The sequence below is a fragment of the Phaethon aethereus genome (assembly GCF_964289735.1).
Source record: "Phaethon aethereus genome assembly, chromosome: 5".
Lineage (NCBI taxonomy): Eukaryota > Metazoa > Chordata > Aves > Phaethontiformes > Phaethontidae > Phaethon > Phaethon aethereus.
In genome coordinates this window covers 10,934,989-10,958,373 of record NC_138579.1, presented here as the reverse complement: position 1 = coordinate 10,958,373, position 23,385 = coordinate 10,934,989, and the positions used below count along the sequence as shown (strand labels likewise).

The window sequence follows — 23,385 nt, the reverse complement described above, 5'->3', positions numbered from 1 at the left end:
TTTTAAAGAGTAAACTTCATCAGTTTTCCCAAAACTGAAACAAACTTATAAAAGTACGTGAGGATAACAATGGTGAGATAAGGACACAAAAGAAGTGCCTTGGTACAATCCACAGACATAGTATTCACATAGGAGAAGGTTTTATTAATTCTTTCTTAGAAGAGCGGGTGGGAATCCTCTGGAAAATGGAAACCCAAAACAGGAGACACAAGGGGGTAGAAAGAAGTGAGGAGAGGTTGAAGACAGATACCTAAAAGGGCTCCACAGGGCAAAGATGTCCTCTGGCACACACTCCTTTCATGGAAGGCCATTGCTGAGCTGGCTCTGTGCATTCAGACAATGCTGTGCCTGATGCAAAAACCTGAGCTCTAAGAACACTATGGACAGACACTGCAGCGGCTGTCTGGGAGTTAGCCTAAACCTTCATCTGGAGCAACTAAATCCACTGAACCCACCCTAAATCCTGCAAATCCACTAGAATTTTTTGCACCAGCCTGCAAAGAGTTTACACAGTCACACGGTCCAGCAGGAGCTATGATTTCAGGCTCTGTACCACAGGAAAATAGGTAAATCAAATCCAGACCTGAGCTGGCCTTGAAAGCCATCCAGTAAGGACTTCTGAAATCAGAACTCCAGTGGACCCAGACAGGCCCTGCCTGGTACCTACTCAGCTCAGACAATTGTTCCCTCCAGAAGCTGCATCTACAACCAACTGTGGAATTGTTACATGAACAGATCTGTCTTGATGACTATTTCTTGTCTACATTTGAGAAGACCTAAAAAATATTATTCCTGCTATGCTCACTTACCACTTTGTGTTTTGGCTTTGTCATAGAAACTTCCATTTCTTCAGCACCTGAATTATCACTGGGAGAGCCAGATCTAAAATCCATCATCTCTTCCTCTTGTTTCTTGAGGCTGTCTGCTACTGTTTGGATGGCTTTTGTCCATTCTTCCCTGGCAAAATATAATCAAAGACATTCATTACTTGTGACTTTAGATTATGGTCTGCCATGGCAAGGGTCACCAAAGAATATAGAGTAACTAATACTCTCTGATGAATCAATGCAACATACAATGAATTATGTGTATTTTCAAGCACTGTGAAAATGCGTTTTTAAAAGCACTTTTAACATATACCTTTATTAATAGTACTAGAAACAACTGAAGTCCTCGCAGTCTGGATACAATATAAGGCTTTTCAGACAACAGAATTTCTAATACGCATTCAGTCAGCAGCTCAAGATATGACCTGGTGATACAGAGATTTACATAACAAAAACAGACTTGCCAAAACCAAAAAGCAAAAGGCTCCCATGCAGCACAAAGCAATTAAACATAGCTTCTCCATTCCTGTGGTGTACTGAAACACATATATGCAACTGCTGGGGGCACTATTCCACCTCTTCGCACATATATCCTGAATTTTAATGCCAAGGGTGTTCTAGGAAAAGGTATTAAGGCCCAGGATACTTAAGTTATTCCTCTGTTGTAAAGACAACGACAGAAGTACAGCAATTCCCATGTAAGGTTTAGCAGAATGTCAGCAAAAGCAGTGACATTTTATCTTAGGCACTGGTCTTGGTTACAATAAAGTTTCCACAGCTGTTTCAGCAGTGGGTGCTCTAATACTGACCCCTTTGACTCCTTATGGACACCACTTCCACTCCAGTGTCCTTTGGGAAATTTCACACCTTTGGAAACTACTGAAGTGAAAGTTCTTGGCCTTCACTTCATTTCACTGCAAATTTATTGAACATAAAGCATACAACTCATAAGGGCTTACAGAGTTTTGGGATGGGCTTTAAGGCATACAGGGCCTGAAGACATGTTCAGTGGACTGTGTCAATTTACCATGTTTTACTATCTTTCGTATCTGTAAGGAACTGGATGTAGTGGTTTAGCTGATATTTTTTGGTTAAACTCTTCTCCCAAGGACACCCCAGGTAAAATACTTCGCTACTATAGCGGGAACCAAAGTAGCTAATGCTGAACAACTCCAGGCACAACCTACAGTGAAGCTATGCTATCCTAATCAATGTCAAATTTGTCACTGGTTCTATGAAATTATTCTTTAAAAAAAAAATCATATCTGAACACAAGAATTTCAGTTTGTGATGGATGGAGAGGCAAATCATCCCCCAGAGGAAGCAAAGTCCACCTGAAAAAGTACCCAACACAAGATTCTAATCAAACACATTCTTTTATTTCCTAGTCATTTTTCCTATTCAGAACTATTAAAAAAGAACTTTTTCTTCTGTGTTTCTCTCTCTCCATTTCTCTCAAAAAACAAATGTTCGTTTTAAAGGCACAGAGAAAGCTAAAGACATATCTACCTTCACACCTCTCTCAAGATTTGTTACTGACTTGGTTGAGATCTCAGCCCTCCTGAAGTGAGTATCTTTGATTTCTGGGAGACCAGAATTTCACCCTCAGCTGTTATGTCTCAACCATAGACAACAGAGGTGACTAACACTTTGAGCCCTGAAGTGTCACAAAGCTGACTTAATTGGTTAGGAGGGAACAAAACAAGACTGAAATACAATCTTCCCCCAAGTGGAAACCGTTACTCACTCCCTTTAGGGTCACTGACCACAAAGCTACTAAAAGAAACAAGGACAAGTTTATTTTTCTTTGCTTTTAATTTGATTTCGCCTTCTTCTGAGCCTTGTAATAGAATCAAAAGCAATAAATAGGAACCTACTTTAAATCAGTGCATGCAAAGGCTACAGAAGGAAAAAAGCAAAGAATATTAGATAGAACTTGCTGATCTTAAAAATAAACATGTACCAGTATCACATCTAGGGAGAACAAGAGTTTTAAAACACCCCTTCCCCTAGGGCAATGGTACTGGAATAATTTAAGTTCAGTTCCTGAAGAGCAAGTAAATATTTAAATACTCTCTAGTTGCAGAATAGATGTGCTGGAAAACTGTTCTCTCAGGAGGAAAGAGATCAATTCTCCAATGATGAGAGCACACGATGCATGCTCTTAGCTTTGTTTCCTAACAGCTGAAACAGAAATCTGCACCTGCAGCAGATAACTATCACCTTTATTGTCTAATTTGCATAAAACATTAGCAATCAGCAATGATGTGACTAACTTTTTTCCCTTAAAAACAAGGTGTCCAAAAAGACTTTAAAAGGTCAGTATTTTTATACAACTCAACTTTGCCTGAATCTCTATTTCACTTGTGCGCATCATTCCAGAAACTCCCAGGTCAGAAACCTTCATTTCACATACCACAACATTTCCAGCGAGAAATGAACCTTGAGTTTCCAGAAATAACTACCTGTGTGCTGGTACACACCTGTCCGTTTTGCATACCCAACCTAGCAATATTTAATTTATAAATACTACTCAAAATCCAGTCTCTGAAACCCCCTTTAAGGTATCTTTTATACTGGAACATGCACTAAAACTGAGGCGCTTAAAAATTATTTGTCACTTTTCAGTCTAGACGTACATCATCTGATAAATAAGAGCTTCAGCAAAGAGCTCACTATTAATGCTGAACACTTGCATCTGCTTTTGCAAGTAGTTTATGTATTAAATATGAATGAAACATACCGCTCCTCTGGAGTCTCCACATGAAATGTTCTTTCAATTACTGTGGTCCACTGGAGGCATCTAATGATAAATGTGTTTGGTTTAGGTCGTTCTGTCTTCATCAGCTGGCACTCTACCACAATCAAGGAAGAAAGAGTCATGGTACATAAGCAGGTTTAAATAATCATTTGTCTTTATTCTTATCTAGCAAACTGTTGCAATTAATCAGCCATAGAAATCTCTGTAAGTACTTCTTTAGGAGACTTCAGACAATTTACTGCGTTGATGAAACCAATAAATAGCTTGGGAGATAGTCATCTAAGCAGCACCAAAATCAAATCCTGCTTAGACAGGCTCCACATTTGGTCTACCCAGAGAGGTAAGTAGAAATGTGATGTGATGACACAGAAGCCATTCAGACTCAGCTCCTACACTCCAAAGGTCATCCCGAGCAGAGCACATGGACAAAGCCAGCTGATAATGCAGCAGTTACATCCACTGAAACCAGAGACAAGCCCCCACCTTCCCTCCCTTTGACTTGTCCAACATAAAACCCTGTCCTTGGCTTTCAAGGAGTTGCTAGAGAGCATGTTTGGTCATTTTGCAGCAACCTGATGAAGATTAGACTCAGCATTTCCAGTCCTCAAACACTAGAGGGAACATCAAACTGCAGAGGCACCCCCAGAAAAGACCCCGTTCAAAACACCTTCTGGACAGCTGCCAGAGTCAGATGCCGTACAGACACGCAGCTAACAGCTTCCATCACTGCCAGCATTTAAGCACAACCTAAATAAGTCTACAGAAGTACAGTTACATATAAAAAACACTGCTTCCTTCATAAACATCTCTCTCTCAAGCTGAGCATTTTTTTTTTATTTTTTAAAAATCACACCTACTATTTTAAGCTTCGTAGGATGTGTTTATCTTTCAAATTTGGGCCTCAAAATGCACCCGATTAAGGGCATACTAGCTACACTAAAAGAGAGGATCTGAAAAACAAAAGAAAATCAATGAAATAACAACAGAAGCCAAACCACCACATTTTCCAGATTTATATTAATAGAAAAATCTAATGCTAATGAAACAGCTCCTGTTAAAGAAAAGCCAAATTAAGAAACCAAGGTGGGGGAGAGGGTTTTTTTTCTTACATTAAACTCTTCTCCTTGCAGTTAATGAAACCACAAGCTTGCTACCATTTTGTCTTCAGGTTCTTAAATCAACTTCCAAGTAAATAAAAAGGCACTATGAAGAATGCTAGAGCTCTAGCACTGCTAGAGCTATGAACATCCTCCAGCATCAGCAACAAGCAAGTGGAGGACAGACTCCAGCCAGATTAACAGTGCACATTACTAAGGCTACACTGCTATCGTTAGGTTAATTTTATTATTGTGAAAATTTAGAATGCTCAGATTTAAATTCAAGCTCTTAATTAGCACCAAGATAAAATATTTACTGCCAGTGCTTTTGGGCGCCGTATTTTTGGCAATATATTTCATGCCTCATTTGCTTCTGGAATTATAAGCTTTTCAATGAGTAACTTTGCATTTTTCATTACTAGAAAATCTAGTTTTTCTTTAATAGCACGCTGAGGTTATACTGCATCTTACTAAAGCACCGCAATTAGATATGAGAAAGTTTATTAATGAGTCATGAAAAGGTCTTAGTGTGATAAACGGCACTCCTTCATTCACCGAGATTGAAGAACTTCCACAGAGCGCCGCAGCCTTCCAGCTACCTCCATCCTCTTTTGCAGGATAGCAGTTAAGGCCAAACACAACCGCACAAGCTGGCACAGCCCAGTAAGCCCAGTTCTGATAAATTCAGCTCAAGAGGTCTCATTCCTGCTCCCAGATAGTCCACTTTAACTCTGCTGCTTCTTTTATTGTGTGTTTTCCTTGTTCTATCTCCCATTTTTGCCTGCTTAACATGATTAGATGAAAGCTGGGGTTGTGCTCTGTGAACCTGCACAATGCAGCCCTAACAGATAACGTATTTGGACGAAGACCCAACGAAGAAAATCAGGCTATTTCTAACCTCATGCAAATGCAGAGCTGTTCTCCTATACTTATCCAGAAGTGCAACATGATGAAGAAATACAGAGAGGTTTTGCTTACTTTTTAAAACAGCCTTTAGCTTCACATTTAGTGCCTCAGATTAAGTATTCTGAAGTAGCAGCACAGATATTTAAACTACCCATGAACTCTAAACTTTAACCATTTAATTTCAGCATAATAAACCACGCAAGGCATTTTCTGTCATAGAAGGGGACCAATTAAACCTCACCACTTTTCCCCTAAATCAGCACTGTCCATTGATATTTGTTAAGCTTGCTGATCCAGCAATCTTTAAGGCTTACAGCAAGATGAATAATAGAGATTTGTCAGTTAATAACCACTATAATTCAAGTATGTCACATAGAAGTGTTTTGTTTAGTGAACAATATGCTGTCTAATTACCCTGCTCAATCATAACAGCACATATAAAGAAATACAGAAGGCTTTATTTTTAAATTGCTTTACCAAAGTGCTGTACCACAATAGGTTTCAGAAAGTTTGACACTACCACTTAGTTCTCCCCATATATGACAATCACATGGATTTTATCAATGAAACGATGAAGCAGCAAGTTTTTTCTTACTTTTAAAACCGACTCTGTGCTCTTTACTATAGTTGGCAAGCTAGAGAAGGACCAAACTTACCTTCTATAATCATGTACTGCAACATGCACCACTACAGCAGAGCACTGATACAGATGCTGTATAATACTAGGTTTGATTCATGGCATGTTTGGGGGTTCTGCTATAAAAGCATTCACATTTCAAATATCGGCCGAGGGTCGCTTACCCACTTTGAAGACACTTTTTCCTGTCAAACAGGACGACAAAAGTATTCTCCATTTGCAACAAAGTAAGCACTGTAAACAGAAGCCTGTTAAAAATGATTTAAATTGCTCTAAAGAACCTCTTGATTCTTTACTGGCGTTTGGTCTTTTAAAGTAAGTAGGACAGAGAAATTGTTCCTAACCGGAATAGACACCAAGGCATTCAAATGTAAATTACCATTTTGTATTTGAAAGACACTTAGTATTATCCCAGTGACTTTCCAAAATGTCACAATATTTGCTTCCCCAGCACTTAAGCTAAAAGGCAGATTACTCGCGATGAAAGTGTCAAACTCTGCTCCCTATATAATGATATCACACTCAAAACAATAATGTCAAGGAAGAATCCTTCCCGTTCCTGCTTTGCTTTCCTTAATGAAGGGGGGGAATAAAAGGTAAATCAGGCAAGAAAAATTATGAATAAATAAAACTTTGGAAAGGCAAACAGGAATATTATGTTGAAATGCTCCTTTTCTGCTAGCACCATCAGACAGATTTGCCCCCAAACAGCTCAACATGGCGAAAGTGAGGAGGAGGAGCTGGGAGCCCTGAGTTACAGACCTGGACTAAGGTGGCCCCTAGTAACAGCAGACACAGAAAATCTCTCCGCTATCTGGCCATCCCGTGCCCCATGATAAATGCCTGACTGCAGACATGCAGTCCTGTCCCAAAAGGAGCACTCATATTGTTGAGCAATTACGTTTTCAGCTGTACAACAAAACCATCACAGTCCACCCTCCTTTTTGACAGTCAGAGAAATAATCCCTTCTTTCTAAACAGGAATAGCCTCTCTCTCCATGTGGTTTTTCACAATATACTGCTCTTCTCAGCTATATGGTTTTAAAGGCTTATAACCTAATAGGCAGACATACATGATAATCCGAGATTACAATCGGTATGAAGGCTACTTATCTCACAGATTTACAACACAGGCTCTATTGGTTATTTATGTGCAGGGTCTTTAGAGCAGGACTATTTACGTACAGGCTTTTTTATTCCTTCTATCTTACTAGTGGTGAAATACAGAACACAAAACACAAATATGGCTCAAAAATGGCAATTAAATGCACAACCACCATCTTTCAAAAGTTTTGCCTTATTTATTTGGGTTGTTTTTTAAATAAATCACCAATAGGTAATTTCCAGGGAAAATAAACTCCTTAAACATACCATTAAACTACAAGCATAGATATATGGCTCTTTTAAATGGAAAATTAGGCAGAGAAAAAGATACTTTAAAAAGTGAGCCTCTCTTTACCCATGGGCAACCCTATAAACAAGTTTTCAAAGATGTATGATCAAAACCTTCACAGATTGAAAGGAAAAGGCTAGTGTAGGAGAAAGAAGAGACCGTCAAGCACATGGAAAGCAGACTGTATTTATTGCTAGTACTTTCTTCACACTTGTTAAGGGAAAAGACAAATCATCATTAGATGTTATCTTCTTTCACTCAATTCTCCTGAATTGAGTATTTCCTACCTCTCATGGGTTGGCAAAAATCACAATATCAATTTAGGAAGAGTCCTCTAACCAGAAAAAACACCCTTTTACTTGCAAAGATAAAAAAGCCTACATTATTTTACAGCAAAAGAGGGCAAAGATTTTAATCAGAAACATGGGACCACTTCCAAACAATAGACTGACAGAGACAGCCTGCCATCTCATTAAAAAAAAAAAAAAATCTAGTTCACTAATTAACAAAAATTCAGGGCTATCATGGTCTCTTGGGAGGAAAAAAAAAAAAAAAAAAAAAAAAAAAGGATGAATTTTTACAAAACATTTAAGCTAAATTCCCCCCACCTTTCCCTGGCAGGAGGCTTCTGCAGGGTGCCTCTGCAGCACGAGGCTGCATTCTGGCCTGAGCCTTCCTCCAGGCGCAGCTCGAGTTCGTTCACACTTACTCGACAAGTCAACCCAAACAAAAGTACCAAGCAAGCAGGTTCAAAGGGAAAACCTGTGGTGCAAAACGCATCTAAACAATACAAGTGTTGAGAGTACCCAGAAGGGAACTGCACATCAGGTGCTGGCAGCACTGCATGCCAGTGCCTACATGAGAAATTAAATCTTGTTGGAGCAACAGCTGCTTCAGTGAGCCCAAAACCACAGTAATGACTCCCAGCAAGGAAGGCTCCCTGACCTGCCACTGGTTCACCAGGCAAGAGCCACTGCTAGGATCATCCTTCCACCCACCACCCTCCCTGCCATCCCTCCTATGGGGGCTATACCTTACTGTATAGGCATGTGTCGTGTCTTCTTTGACAATGCTCCGATACCATGGTAACAATCTTGTTTATCTATAAATGCCAAGACTGATAGGCTCAATCTGCCAAAAAAAGCAGCATATTCCTGTTGTGAAAACCCTTTCTGAAGGCAACTTGGACAAAGAGAAGGTTACGGACGCATCTTTTTTTACTCCTTAGCACTGAGCTGCAGTAAATAATTATGATAAGTAATGCAGTTAGCAGCAACAGGATGGAAGAGTCCTGCAAAAAGTGCATTTGTTAAAAGTGTCTGGCTACAGACCAAGTACTGAATTAATTTATGAATTAATGGCTTTCTGCTGCTTTTCTTTACCTTCTTGATCCATAAGGAGATACCAGTCTAAAGAGGAAAGTAGCATGTCATAACTGAAATGAAAACACTACAACAATTCTCTCCCTAAAACAAGACACAAAAAAACCCCCAAAGCACTTTTGGCATGCTGCACAGAGGCACCAGGCAACAGCACGTCCATTATTTATTCACATCATCAGTCAGAACAGTTATATGTTGCTACCAGTGGAAAAAAATGAACATTTGCATTAATTCCTAGTGCTGCCCAGCCCTCTTCCAGGCCCAGGGTGTTCCAAAATAAATCTATCTGCTTAAAGGTCAACTACAAAGATGAACCCCATATATTTCAAGCTACCCTGTAACAAAGAGGGAAAGTCTCTGCCCTTCTTTCTGCAGAACTTCACTTCCACCAGTCATCAGGAACAGATCATTGTTAATAACAGGTGCCACAAGGATCTATTTTTAAGTGGTGGAACAAGACACAGGCAGACCATGAGACAGGAAAGATTAAGAACAGGAGAAAATAAAAGCTGGAAGTACACAGTGAAAGGCTAAAAACATGAGCAAGAAAAGGAAATAATCTTCAGATTCTTCTATCACATTCTGTGCTGCAGCACCTGAGCAAAGTCGGAAATGTTAGCACAGGACAGAGTGCAGAGCTGTTGTTGATTTCCAAATCTTTGTGTTGGCTCTAATAGAAGAAATAGGGTTTTGTGTTCAAAATGAAGAAAAACTTCAGTGTCTTTCATTAAAAGCAGTGCTCGCTCCATGTTCTCTTACGCTAACAATCAAATAACTTTGACCTATGTCAGTGCCACTTGAATCCAGAACTGGTGGCAGAACAGAGGCCGAAATGCTGCGGCTGTGCCTATCTGCCAAGCACAGAGACATGCACCTAGCTTAATTTTCCCTTTAAAGCAACTTGCTGAATAACAGCCATATAAAATATTGACAAATAAACCCATTTTATTCTATCATCAGAAACAGTAAATTAAGAGGAAAACTGAAAAAGAAAAAAAAAAAAAGAAAAAAGAAAAAAAAAAGTAGAGCATCGAACCTCCACATCACAGTTGTTCCTGAGAAACACAGAGCAGTTTTATCATCTCAAATAAACACATTTACTCTTCAGATACATCGCTCTGGGCAGATTCAAATGTTACTGATGCAGCTTACCGGCGCTATGACCACAAGAAGACATCGACCCTCAGATTGGATGAGGGAACACTTACGAGCTACTGAGAAGTTATTTAAAGGTGATTCCCGCTGGTCAACATCCTGCGGTCGCTCCTTGTAGCCAATGAACGTGCCATCATTCTTTAAAAGAAAATACCGTGGCCTCCATGTTTTTATGTATTCTCCTGGGAAGAAAGTATGGGAGAGATCATCAGAAAACACCCCAAAATACTGACTTGCCCACAATTAGGGGTTATTTTTTTTTTAAGTACTGAAACTGTATGTCATCCTGACATAGCAGCAGTTTTAAGAACATTCAGTTCATTCTGATACAAACAGTGGAAAAATGCAGGCACTGAGTCAGATATTGTTAGTGATGTTAACCACAAAAACGGGACTTCATAGAAGGTAAACAGCTACGTTTTGTTCTTCCATCTACTCCGATTTCCATTCAAATTCTGCAACATCTGCCTTAAATGCATTTTAAATTTTTAAAAAATCAGAGCAGATGTCCTATGTATTATTTTTGCTATTGTCATTTTTCATACTGACAAGTGGAGAAATTTTTTTCATTTACATTTTGCAGCGCAAGTGTTTTAAACAACAATGGGTAATTTACTAATTAGTCAACTGCTTTATCAAACCAACAGTCACTTTTAGAACAGAAGAAGATAATTCTCTGCTTAAGTTACATAACATCACTCACTCCTCTCACAATATCTCAAGCATGAAACACGAGATGATATATCACAATATGAAGGGGAAAACACTGGATGATGTATAGCCACCACACGGAAAACAACGAACACCTATTCTGAAAGATATTCCACCTTTGTCAGAGAAAACATCCCTTGCTCACACCATGCTACTGTTCATCCGAGCACCCTGCGCAGGTACCAAGTCGCGTGACTGTGTTACAGCCACGTTCAAAATCTCCAGCCACAGAATAGAGAGTTGATCAAAACCTCAGTTATTTACTGGATTTACCCAGGTGAGCCTCAGGGAGGAAGACAGGGGTTCCACCTGTGGCTCTTCTAGGTCACTGCGTCAATGTGCCTCAGTTTCCCCCTTTGCTCATTGCCATGTTGTCCTCTTCTCAGGCAGTCTCTCCAGAACCTCAAATAGCTTTACATGGTGTCAAGCTGTGCCTCTAGGTCCTACAAGGACCTATTCAACTGAATCATAAAAGCCTCGTTCAAGGTGGTATTCAGATCAGGGTACCAGCCACACTTTTCCAACTCTGCTCCCCATGACAACAACTGCTTTAAAAAAAATTTTTAAAAAAGCAGTCACTACAAAACACCCACAGCTGGGCAGCAGCTATTCCTCCCTCCGGTATGGTTTCTTGTTTCTTTGTTCAGCATCAGGGAGAGGACGAGGCAGCAGACTAGGAGCCAAGCGTCTCTCCCATCTGCCTCAGCAGGAGATTGCCTGCGCTCCCTGTGAGGCTGCCCTTGCAGTGGCTGGTACCCAGTGCCCACGGTTTCACCTGCTGGCAAGCTCTTCAACCAACCACCAAGAGCAGGGAGAAAAAAAAGCTCCCCAGATTTATCGGCTCTGGCAACCTTCTGCTGCTCTCCTGTTCTCCCAAGCTCCGCTCACACCCTCTCTTCCTGCTGCTTGGCTCGCTTCTGCTGGCAATTTCTCTCCCAGCGATGTGCACCCTGCCCCAGGAACTCCCCTGCAGCTGCTTTGCCTCCTTCCTCTCCCCACAGAACTCCTTCTCCTTCTGCAGTTTCAACCTGCTTCGGGCACCAGCTGTGTCATTTCTCCTCCGTTCAGACTCATACTTTTCTCTCCTGCACACAGAAGCACAAGTAACGCCAACACCCACGCCATGAGGCCATGGGTGCACGTACCCCCACCTGCTGCTTTCACTTGTTTAGCCCTTGGTAGGCTTTTCATTTTCTAATCTAAAGCAATAAACTAAGAGCTACCAAACCAGAGGAGAGAGTGATGCAGAGCTACCTTTCCAACAGCAGCCATGTCTGCAGAAAACACACATTTCCACTGATGAAACAGGGTGCAAGGCAAGATGAGAGGAAAAGGAATGAGCACAAACCTTCTCAGTCTTTCTTTGGGAGACGTCTGTTACAGCTGCAGGTGTTATACTAACCTATAAGGGGTTTACAAAAATGTCATCGTCGCTTTAGAAATTTCAGAAGAACTCACCTATAGCTGTCATGGCTTAACATTTATAAGCAAGGCAGTAAATGTAGGTGGTTTTGTTGTCATCATCTTTTTAATTCTGACCTTAATTAAAAGCTGAAAACTTTCTGGGATCAGTAGGAGATTATGAAGTTTAAATTACCAGTCCAACTCAGCCCAGATCAGTGAGGTTACTCCAGTCTCATTACTATTACACCACAGATGTGACTACAGGGACAAGAAGATACATGGCACGCTCAGCCTAGCTCTTGCTGAGAGGTTTGCCAGGTAAGCAGGTCGGGGAGGTGGCTGCCCAGACTACCGTGATTTTGGAACGCACTGTTACATACCTGACTCATTGGCATTTTCTTCTTGCATAAAGCAGACCCAGGAACCATTTCATACCCCTTAGCATACCCGCATTTAGGACTAAATCCAGATTGGATGGGAAAGACAAAGAGTTTCCATTTCCCTTACCTAATCTATGCTACACATCTTCCACATCGGTATTACAGAGGAGACATTTATTTTTTGCAGATTCTGAAATTACTATCTAGTTATTTTCAGTGAAGTATGCATAATTTTACACAAAATCACACTGTACAAGAGACTTCCTCTTAGAGGCGATGCTTATGTTTGGCGCTCATACTTTTACAGCTTTATTCCACCAATCCGTTTCTCTGTTAGAAACACTTCATCTAACAGGATTAATCACATAGTCTTTAAAATGGTGTTTTCTATACATACACAGCATCCTCCTCCACACTCACTCTTCCTTCACTCTTTCTGTGTCAAAAATCAAGGATTTCATTACTGCCAGGAATTTTGCAAGGACCATTCTACTTGGACCTTCCCTTATCCATTACTTCAGCTGGTTCTGGTTCCTGATCCACCTTTTTAATTTGCAAGTAAGTTACATGATTTTAAACTTCTTTTTCCACATATCTGGAGCTTAATGAATCCTGTAATACAGCAAACATATATATTATTGATTATTGCTCTTGCCAAGGACAGTATGAGGCACGCTGCAGCATCTGTGGTATAAATTTTACTATATAACACACTGGGGTAATACTTCTGCATCTTGCAGCAAAGTGGCAAGATATTGCCTGGTGTGTGACTTCCCAACCAGATAATCCCTAAGTATAATTTTACATTCAAGCCTGAGCAAACTATCGTTCCTCTACAGAAGTTCTGAAACACAGATTCACCAACACAGTCATTGAGAAAACATACAACGTGCATATTCTTAAGAAACAAGTTTATATTTTTATAATTAGCTAAAACACTACATAAACTTCCTACACCCTGTGAGAAGGAACACACTGATCCTGACAGCAAATAGGAGTATTTTAGGCAGAAAAGGAGTTTGTTAATAGAGACAAAAAATAATTACGTGGAACTGCCAGGACAAAGCTGACTGAAAAACATTAACACCTTTTCCTTCCTCTGATATACTCAGTAAGCTGTCATGCCTGAAGAGTGAACTGAGCTGTTTCAATTTTTGCCCTGTGTTTTTTGTTCCTGTTGTGGTTTTGTTTTTAAGAATCATAAGCAAGAAGTTACTTAAGTCACTAATAGTAGTTATGCAGTCACACTAGAAGACTTGTACCGAGTACAGTAAATGCAAGCATGTGTGGCAAATTCTATCAGACAACACTAAAAAAATAATAATAATAATAATGATCCACCATGGAAAAGTGAACAATTTACAAAGCAAAACATTTTTTCCTCTGTGATTCATTGCTTGTGTAATGCCCTGGCAGAGCCTTCTTTGTTTTCAGTAACAGAATGCTAACACTGCAGAGACAGGAAAGCAAAAGCATGGGTTGTAAATCCTACATATAAAATCCTGGAACCAAACAGACTCCTCTGTAGCTTGCTAGCTTTATTATTTAAAATCTTTATGTACCATTCTGTTTACTCCAAGCAATTTCCAAATTGCAAAGATTCCCAAACTGTATATATCTGGAAATATACCCAAAGATTGTTATAGACCGATTTCCCTTTATTGCCTTGTGTCTGCCCCCACACACTGCACATTAAAATACTTAACACACACTTAGAATGTAAACCCATCTCATGCCAGAAGAGCTTTTTCACAGTAACACACACTGCAAAGCACACTTACGCCTGAACATTTCAGAAAAAGTTAAGCACAAAACTGGTTCATGAAAAGTTAATTCTACTGAGGATTTAAAATAATGCAGGGTTAGGTTATTTTCCTCTCCTCCCCACAACAGTATCTCATCGAATCTGGAGCTGTCTACCACTGATAGAGTGTCTAACATCAGAAACAGCTGCCACTCCCTGGGAAGCTCACGGGGTAAGTGGAGAATAATGAGCAGCAAGCACCAGCAGAACAAAAGAAAATCCATCTTTATTTACCAACTGCTGCATGCTTGTTGCTGCATCAAGCTCATTCAGAGCCAACACCACACCCTTTAATTCAGAACAGACTATATTTAAGAAGTCTCTGCCTTTTTTTTTTTTTAATCAACTCATACATACCAATGGTTTGAAAAAAAAATCATTAGGTTAACCAAGTCAGCATCCAATGATACCCTTGATATTTACAAAAGCACTGGCCCAACTATTAACTTTCTTATGCCTCAAAGTAACCAGAACAAGCCCAGAAGCACCGACTGAAAACAAGGCCTCAGTTATGTAAAATGCACTCGAGTGGCTACCACAAATCTATGGATAAATAATGCATTAAACTTTCTGCTCTGAGCAACAGAAGTAGCACCATTAATTACAATTCAGGTTAACACTCAAAATAGTAGAGCTTTTGAGTTATGCAAGCCTTCTCTACGTTCCCACACGCTCCCAAGACGTTCGACATTCCTTGATTGTACAGCCCTGAACCGTCCGACGGAAGAAACACGCAAGTTACGCCAATCGCAGCGCTAATGTGCCACTGGTCAAAGGCGGAATGACTCATTTCGCAGATTTCAATGGCTGCGAGAAGTGCTCTGCATCCTGTCGGCCTAATAAGTTTCAGCGAAAGAGATGCCAGCTTCTTTAAAGATGGGAAGCTTTCAGGAGCTGCCATCTCGTGCGCGCTGAAGAGCGGGATGCGGATTTCCAGTCAGTTTCTACTGCTCGAGTAAATAGGGTAAGTGTCCGCTTGCTTCAAAACCAGCTGAAATCAAAACAGATTTGGAAAAAGAAAGCAGGGATTGAAAACTGGTCTTTGCATTTCTAAAGCCCTCGGAAGCAAGCCCTTTCCAAACTCAGCGAGCTAATTCTGGATCTTAACGACTTGACACCAAACAATTAAACAAGTCTAGGTGACCCAAATGAAAACTCTCAGTTCAAATATGGTTTTTTTATTTTTAAAAATAGCAGCGCAGACACCCACCAGGCTGGTGCAGCACCCTTCCCTCTCCTCAACAAACTGTCAAAACAAGATATTTAAACACAGTGCCGGGTTTTCGGTAGGTTGGGGAAAGGAAAAAGAAAGGAGGAAGAAAAAAAGGTTATGCTAATGTCTTTCCCAACACGCTTGCAGAGAGAGGAGGACCTCTGGTTTGTCTGCCTATTCAGAGGCGCAGCAAAGGGGGCCGGTTCTTTGATGATGATTTTTTTTTGGCCCCTCTCTGGACGCCTCCTCGGCCGCCGCCTCCAGCGTCCAGCTGCGGAGCCACCGCCTGTGCCCTGAATCTCAATGAGACGGCCGGGGCTGCCGCCGGAGCTGCTCCCCGGCAGGGAGGTCAGCCCGCCGCCCGCAGCCCACCCGGGCCCGGCTGCCCCTCCGCAGCTCGCGGCCCCGCTCCTCTGCGCCTTTCACAGCCCTCACGCGGGGTCCCGCGGTCGCGATGGGCTAATCTGGGGCACAGCAAGTCTGCTCCCCGCTTTATTCTCCTTCGGGCAGCTGGACGGTCGTGCGGTGCACCGGCAGCCCGCGCAGCCGTGACTGACGCGACTGCCAACAGGTTAAGAAGAAGTGCCTCCTCCTCAGCTCCGGCTTTTCTGAACCTACTGCCGTTTCTCACGCTCACACAAAGCTGCGATACAGGGCACCTGCTTCATTATCATATCTTGGGGGAATTTGGGGAGGGAGGAGAAGAAGAGGACAGAGAGCTGGAAGTGGGTGAAGGGGGATGGCTGAGGGGTCTGGCCTTAGAGCAACACAGAAAGCCGTGCCAGGACTGCTCCTGGTCACCTGGCACCCCACATCTGTAAGGTAACTTCAGAAGGCAACAAACAGCCTTGGCTTAGTGCTTCCCACAAAGCTCTATGGGCACGCTGCATAGAAAAATAAGCATATTGGAAGCGACCTGTCTCCAGTTACACAACTGCACGGGTGGGAAACACCTAACAAAGGCAAGGAATGGGTGCTCTGATTCACAAAGCTAGGCCACGGGAGAGATCAGAAGCCAGATTACAGAGAAAGAAAAACAGATTCTCACCCAATACTTTCTCCATGCAGGGGATGGACAACTACCACATGCTCCGATTCCATCTTTGTCAAAGTGTTTGAGATCACCAGCCAACACCACCACTACAGAAGATGACACCTCTGTGTTTTTTACCACTGTATTTCAGCTGCATGGTTATGAAACATGGAGGTTTATCTTTTCCTTTTTTTGCTGAATTTCAGTTTAGAAGGTCAAATATGTTGCCATATTGCTTACAGCAATCAATTTAAGCAATACCAGATATTCCCAAAGGAGTGAAAGAGAATTAATCAGCATGTAAAAAACTCCTTACTCCTACCTTTGGCACAGCTTAGTCAGGCTAGTCCTAACCTACAGCTGTCTCCAGTGGGAGAAGATGTAAATGAAGTTTCATTAAAAACAGCAGTTTTGAGGATAGCTACATAAATTACAGGAAAGCATAAAGCGATTTCTTAAGCTACACTGAAAACAATCTCAGAGTGAATTGTATCTCCACTACCTCACATCATGGGAGCAAAAGGACTTAAAACTACCACGAGGGGTCCAACACAATTAGAGAAATCTTTTCTCTAATATGCTTGCAAGCAGCTACAGCATTTTAACAAAATAAAACATTCCTGTAACAGAAAGTACCACCATATATTCCTCTGCTTTTGACAGGTGCCCAACTCTCTCATTTTTATAAATAAATAAAAATGACAGAGGAGGTGTTCAGAGTCACTGAATTGAATTAAGCATGCTTGGAACAATTATTTCTCCCCAAGTCATTTTTACCTTGACACTATGATGGAAAATAGCACAAGCAGCTTACAAGGCACTTAAGCTTACAAGCCTCTGCAACTTTTTTAATATCTTCCCTTAGAGGAGGGAGGTACCTACAACTATTCCTCGAGCTCAATCTGAAGTTAATACAATCAGTATTTCTGCAAATCCAGCTCTTAAATACACTGCATGTATTTATATAAAGGGTGTGACTTAATCCTCCAAAGATTTTATGAACTCTACTAAAAATACAAAGAAAAAAAAAACAAACCAAAAACACCAAACACGCCACACCCTAGTGTATTTGAACAAGGAAGGGCTTTTCTAGACATCATCTAAAAACTGATTTAATTATATTACCTCTTAGCATAAGCATCCTTAGCTGTGATTCTTGCCCTTATCTGAACACATACCTTATTTGAATATGACATACCCAGTTTTGTTCTTCAGTAAATCCTGTCTAGAGACTGACAGATAGTGCAAGAGGGGACAAAGCAAAGAAACGCACACAAACCAAAGCTCCTCCAGAGATTAAACAAAGTGAGTCTGAAAGCACAGTTTTAGCTTATATTCCTAGGGCTGCCTACACATAGATGATGTTCAAGAAAAGCATCATTGATTGATTAAAAATTGATTTTAGGTCCCTTCCCCCATGCCCCATTAAAAAAAAATTAGGAGAGCCTAAGACTCAGGTGAGGGGAATTTTCATGATGCATTTATTTGCTTTGCGAACACTAAACCTGAAAAGTACTCAGCAGAGACTCTCCATTAAAATCCCAAAGTTGGTGAAGCTGAGAGGTGAGTGGGTAACTTGGGGGGTGGGTGCACACGGGAAAGCAAGAGCAGGGGAGGGAAAAAGCAGGACGCAGCCGTGCAGGAAACATCCACGGTGAGGACTCACGAGTCCCTGGCTCGCTCTTCTAGGCTCCCATTACTAGATCATTGTGTCATTCACAAAGCAAATCAAAACCTTGGGGAATTGTAAATAAATGGTGAAAAAAAGGCTGAGGGACATTAAGGGAGATTTATGGAAACAGCAAGCTTTTCTAAAACAGATGATATGGACCAACTTCAGAGGCGGTTTGAAACGGAAAAAAAAAGCTCTATTTGTAAAAACCAAGCTGCAGAACATGGACTTTTATAAATAAGAAATTTATGGAGGGTAAGAAATTAACACATCACATTGTTATCCTTTAGCTTCTGGGTTTGAGTCCTAATTTTCAACATAAATACACAGAGTTGTTTTAGGCCACTTACAATAAATGCTCTACCAGTAATTGTATGATCATGCTGTGCATCAGGAAATTTCTTAAAAGTGCCAAGAAAAAAATCAATGCAGAATTTTAAACATGTTTATACAAACAGTTACTGGGTAAATATTTCATAGAAAGATGCATAAAAGCCAAGTTAAGCAAATAGTTCAATGGCAAAAATAAGCAGCAATATAAAAAAAGGAGTGTGCTGTTTATATGGCTGGGGCTAATTTGGATTTCCCTTCTTCATTTCATCATGAACAAGTCTCCAAAGCCTGGAGGAGCACATGGAAACCACGTTAGTTCTAATAAAAAGTTTCATTTACCTTGAGCCATTTAATGGCCATCAATGCAAAAACAACAAGCACTTCCCAGAAAGCAAGTTCTAATATTTGTTATCATGGCAACCTCCTGGTTACGCCTCCAAATTTAGTATTCCACAGATAACTTTTACTGAGTCACTACTCCAAACTCAGCAATGAAAGTCTCCTCCAGATAACAGGAGTGCCAGCCTCAGCTCAGAGGAATTTTGCAAAGTAACTTAATTGCATACTGAGAATTTATTAAACCAACTTCACCACTGGGTAACATGAAAGCAAACAGCCACTGCAGCTCTGGTGCTAAGCTTAGCCGAGTAACACAGGTGTAAAAAAATTTGCCAAGGATTTTTGTGCCTTGGACTGAGGTGTGTCATCACTGTAAAGCAGAGCACAATCCACACTGCTGCCTCAACAGGGTCACAGGGTCAACTAGACACACTTCTGTCACCTTAAACACTATTAAAATTCATTTAGTTTAACAAAACACAGTAAAAATATTGAGTCTCAATATAATCAAAGAGTGAAATTCCTGATGGATTTCAGTGGTACCACAATTTAGCCCAGTGATATTGAAATATATGCATGTACTACTAAAACCACGCATATAACTGTGACTATTATTTTTTGAACCTCAAAGTCATCTATTATAGTAAGCTCATCATACCTCTCCCCCTAACAGCTCCAAGGTCCATGAGAGAGGCACTCCAGACAGTCTCACAAAAATCTGTTTCTTATGCAAGGAGTAATGAAATAAAGACCCACCTGAATAAAGACTGAATAAAGTCTGAATAAAACTTGACATTGTTAGCATGAATTAATTTTCATGTTGCAACAGCATCCTGCCACGTTAAAGCCACTTTTCATTTTTAAAAAAAGCATCAAAAATATAAGGTATACACCACACAGAAGTGAAAAGCAGATGGGCACAGGAAGATGGGAGCTTGAATTACACTTTCCAGCCTGCAGTGCCCTATACTGTTGTTTTGAGATGTGATGGCCAAAATGCCAAATTCCCAGGGGAAAAACATACATCAGCCCCAGCCAGTCCTAAACTCGCACCAGTTTCTGTGGCATCAGACCTGGCACTTGCCCCACAGGCTTTTCAGAGGTCAGGGACTGCTGCGTCGGCCCCACCTTTCCTGCACACCTGATTTTCCAAGCACAGTGCACCACACGACTGCTCCTCACCACACACATCCACTTTATCACCCAAATCCTAAAAGCCCCGTCCCATAACTGAGTACAGTCCCCCCTCTGCAGTTCGTCTTGCCACTCTTACTAGCGTGTCCCCAAAGAACATAAGCAAAACAAACACCAAAACACAATCCCTTACCTAACCAGGTTACAGCTACGCTTCAGGTTTGTAGGAGAACTTGCAACAACTACAGCAGCTGTCCAGGAAAGTTAGACTCCCATACCTTAAGCGTGAGAACACCAGAAAGCCATAATAAAGCTTTAAACTTGTAAGAGTGGTTTTTTTGCTTTGTCTTGTTTATGAAATATATTTTAAAAAAGAGAGAGAGAAAAACCTACAGGTCACCTGGGGTAACGTTCCTGAAGAAGGTCATCTAGGGCCACGTTTGTGCCTCAGACACTTCTGCAAAGGGAAGTACATGCACACGTACAGAAAACCCTGCATGCAAACCCTGCTTTGTCATTCAATGCTTAGTGTATGCTCTGGTTACAGCATTTTCTTCCACGGGTCCCTAATCTGATGCTATCGGCTCAGGCAGCACCTGCTAGGGGTTCCTCTGCCACCCCAGGGCTCAAGCCAAGCAAGGCCACCCTGAAAATCCTGCTGCTGCTGCCAACAAGGCAGGAAGGGAGCAGGAAGAGAAATGGGGAGGACAGAGGCACCTTGTGGAAGGGAAAGAGTGTGGTAAATATGAGCCAAGATGTGGCTACCACAATTCTGGCTGGAGCCTGCTGGCAAAGGGATGAGCTGGGGTGTCCCCTGTGCTGGGTCTCTGTTGGGCAGGGGGAAGGCGCTGGGCTCCTGAGAGCACAGGCAGGGCAGCGAGAGGAGGCCAGCTGTGCCTGTGTCATGCCAGCTGTGCCTGTGGCCATCACCAGTCCTGGTCCTGGTCCTGTCCCAGCAGCAATGGGGGCAGCTGAAAGGGCAGGTTCTGCCCAGCCCATGGGGAGAGTAATGCTCCCCATTCAGGGCCTTGTTCTTGAAATATGGCCAAATCCAAGCACGCTTAAATAGCAGAGCTACATCTTTTAAATACACACACACGTACGTACATGCATTAAGCAGAGCTAACGCAGAGCCTGGCCACGAGCACACAATATCGCTGCACTGAGCCTGCTCCTTCACAGGCAGAGCCAACACTCATAGCGAAATCTTCCAAAAGTCAGGCTGGCCACAAAGACTCAGCCCACCCTCTGGTCTGGGGAACCTATAAAGTTTAGATTATTCCCAAATTAATGCTTTCATACTTTTTTTTCCCCTCTCCATAGTGTGAGAAAATAAATTTAACATCAGGATTACAGTTTCAGTATCAAGCTGAGAGACAAAAAAAAGTATCCAAAAAGCAGTCACTGCACACTTGCAGTGGCTAATCTGCAGTTTCCATTTATCTACAGCACACTAAATGAACCTCTGTAGTGGGCAGGCCTTCTTACAAATTACAGCTTTCTAAATGAAGCCATGCTTGGGTACAGAAGTCAGAAGGTACAGGTAACACCCACTTTTTTTTTTTTTTTTTAAAAGGGGAGGGGGGAAGGGAGGAGAGAGGGCGAGAGAGAAAGAACAAAGCACCCACATGAAAATTACTGTCCTGATACTATATTTGGTGATAAAATTGCAGTTCAACTACAAAATTAACTAAGCACAAGTCAACTACTGGGTGACCATCATTGGTTTGAGAATACGTTTTTCTACATGCTTTGCTTCTCCTCACCATGAATTCAAATTTCCTAGTTTAATCCTCTTCCCTTTCCCAAAAGAAATGGGAGCCTTTTTAAGCAATGAAGACATTTATTTATTTAACCACAGGGGCAGTACAAGATTGAAACTGATTAGAAAAATTAATCCAAACTAAATGTCTCTTATGATAAAGTTTCTCAATGAACCTTAAATCAACAGGTTCCCAATTTCAGGTATAATACCTGATTGAAACTGCTGCTGCTTGGCAAAACTACTGCTTTCTCCTGCCCTCCTTACTAAAAATGCAGTCCAAATTGCCATTTCCATAAAGAAATATGTCCGATATTGACAGGAGTTCTTAGAAAAATTCTTGTACTTAACCCAAAGGTAAAATTTACAGTAATTTATCATACAAAAATCAACTGCTCTGCAGATTGGGGCTCCTGTTCCATGCTACAGTTGGAATTTCTACCAAACAGGTGGTGGTGGCAATTAAATATCTTCATTTGCAGTCCTCAGTTCTTTGCACCCAATTTGTCACAGCACACAGGACGGAGAGAAAGGTAGTTAAGGTACTCTATATGCTTCGCATTTCATCAGGTATGCTTCCCTGTTTTAATCGTTAAAAAGGAAACTGTAAACAGTAAGCTGCAAAAAGGTTGATGATGAAACAGCAAAAGACAGACAGGGTGGGGGAAATAAAAGAAATTTTTAAAAAAATGGGGTTTAGCATTACAAACATCATCGCCTTTTAAGAAGAAGGGATCCAGCCATATTTCCCCCTTCCTTTGTACTGAAGTTTAATAAACATTTCCTCCAAGTTACCAATTTTGAGAAAATCGCTGGATAAACACTTGTGTTAACCCAGTTACATGGCTCAGTGCCAAATGTAATGCCAAACTTCCCAGTTGCAAAACGAGCTGTTTTTACACACCAAAGTAACCACGCAGCAGGCCTGCCGAGCCTGAAGACAGCTGACAGAGATGACTGTTGCTGTCCCCCCATTGCACCGACATCCATCCAAATACCAACATCTGCTGTGCTACAATTTACTTTTTACACAACATTTAGCAAAACAGTGCCTCTGACTGAAACATCATTAAGGAAGTAACAACAAATAAATCGCAAAGTCCCATCAGACAATTGTAAAATTAAAGCGTAGTTTGTCTTGCGTATGCTGAGCTTTAGTTCAGATGTATTGGACTTCAGAAATAATAAGCATTAGAATCTGTTTTCTTTTATTAAACACACAAGACAAAATTCTGTAAACTGTGACAAGCGTAATCCATCATTACAGTGAAAATTACAGTTTTGAGGATATTGACTTGACTCAATAGGCAGAGAAGCAGATGCCTGTGAGGCAGCCTGGCCTGCCCGGTACCATCGCAGCAACCCAGACTACGAATTGATTACACCGTGCCTGGTGTACTCTCAATTTGGAGCCCACTTCTTTTCAAACACCCAGAGTGTGT

At 41.3% G+C, this 23,385-nt stretch overlaps 1 protein-coding gene across 1 annotated transcript in view; it reads right to left on the bottom strand.

The window, feature by feature from the left end:
* The window catches only part of AKT1 (AKT serine/threonine kinase 1), a gene marked incomplete at both ends in the record, with an annotated part of 66,272 nt that overhangs the window by 23,883 nt on the left and 19,004 nt on the right, over window positions 1-23,385 (bottom strand). Inside the window, 3 exons of the mRNA XM_082000698.1 lie at window positions 810-957; window positions 3,571-3,682; window positions 10,212-10,340. Coding sequence (XP_081856824.1) covers window positions 810-957; window positions 3,571-3,682; window positions 10,212-10,340 — 389 coding nt within the window. The remainder of the gene's footprint in view (window positions 1-809; window positions 958-3,570; window positions 3,683-10,211; window positions 10,341-23,385) is intronic.